The 1,114-nt window shown below is 54.1% G+C and overlaps 1 protein-coding gene across 1 annotated transcript; it reads right to left on the bottom strand.

Moving 5' to 3' along the window:
• Positions 1 to 267: 267 nt before the first annotated feature.
• Positions 268 to 1,080, bottom strand: Tsp_14578 (conserved hypothetical protein; the record flags this gene model as incomplete). Its single annotated transcript, XM_003365927.1, is given in 3 exon segments — positions 268 to 448; positions 467 to 550; positions 884 to 1,080. Coding segments are annotated over 3 exon segments (462 nt in total), but the record flags the coding sequence as incomplete, so codon positions are not given.
• Between the last annotated feature and the right edge of the window lie 34 nt (positions 1,081 to 1,114).

Genomic DNA, 1,114 nt, shown 5'->3' with positions numbered 1-1,114 from the left:
ACATCGGCGGATCTGATGCACAACTCATCCAGTTCTGGCCAACAGTCGGATCAGCCGATCTCTGAGGGCCACGAGTTTCTTGCTCCGTGATTTCGCAGAGGACGCCATGGTATACACTATCCGTAGGTTGCTGGTTTTCGATTGATCCGGCTCAGAGGACCAATGTTAGAGTCAGACTAGCGACAGTAATCTGACGTTCAGATATGAATAGACCAGACGTTCGTTTGTCCGGCCGATAAGTGAGTGGACTGTATAATAAAGAGTGGATTAGGTGTATCTTCCACGGCGTGGGCAGCGATCGGGGTCCAAAAACTCTCGTCGATGGCGATCTCCTTCGCGGACGTCTTCCGGTTCCCTAACTCCGCTAACTCTGTACGTTGCGACTGCACGCTCGAAGTGTACGAATACCCGAGCTACTACCGTTGTTCCTAACGGTAAGTCGAATGCCCTTCAATAAGGTACCCACGAGTCTCTCGCTCGATCGTCCTTCCTTGCACTTCGACTCGGTTCGTCCACACTTCCCAATTCGACTCTTCGGAATACGGCAATACTGCAACCAGTACTGCAAACCACGTATTCTAAGCCGACTTCTCGCAACCAACGCGTCCTCTTGTACAACTATCGTACCACTGACGCATACACACACAGACGTATCTCTTCTCTCTCCAGGTATATGTATATCTGGCGCGGCGCGCTTTCTAGCCCTATATATAGGGCCAGGGTCGGCGGCCCCGCGGTCGACCCAAACGCGAACCACCAATAGGCAGCTCGCTCGCGGCGGGAGCGCTCGCTATCTCCGGCGCCGATCTAAGGCCTTGTCAGTCTTCAATTATGTTGTCATGGTTCGGATCTCTTGATCCTGCGCTAATCCCTTAATAGTCACGTCATGATGGCCATTTCCACGCCCTTTGATCTGACTGCCGTCGCCGCTATGGCGCACTCGCCATTGTCTCGCGAACGACGATAGATCGAGGCGCAGCAGGGGGGTCTCTCTGACCTCGACTCAGAGCTCGTGAGACGTCCAGATAGTCGATCTGTCCGGCGATGCGCAGGTATTGTTCTTGGACCTACCCGCGACTTCTGGGGCACCAGTCCCTTGACCAGGTCACACCGA

Source organism: Trichinella spiralis, assembly GCF_000181795.1.
Source record: "Trichinella spiralis strain ISS 195 chromosome Unknown Scfld6758, whole genome shotgun sequence".
NCBI classification, from domain to species: Eukaryota; Metazoa; Nematoda; class Enoplea; order Trichinellida; family Trichinellidae; genus Trichinella; species Trichinella spiralis.
This window is presented reverse-complemented; position numbering and strand designations above follow the sequence as displayed.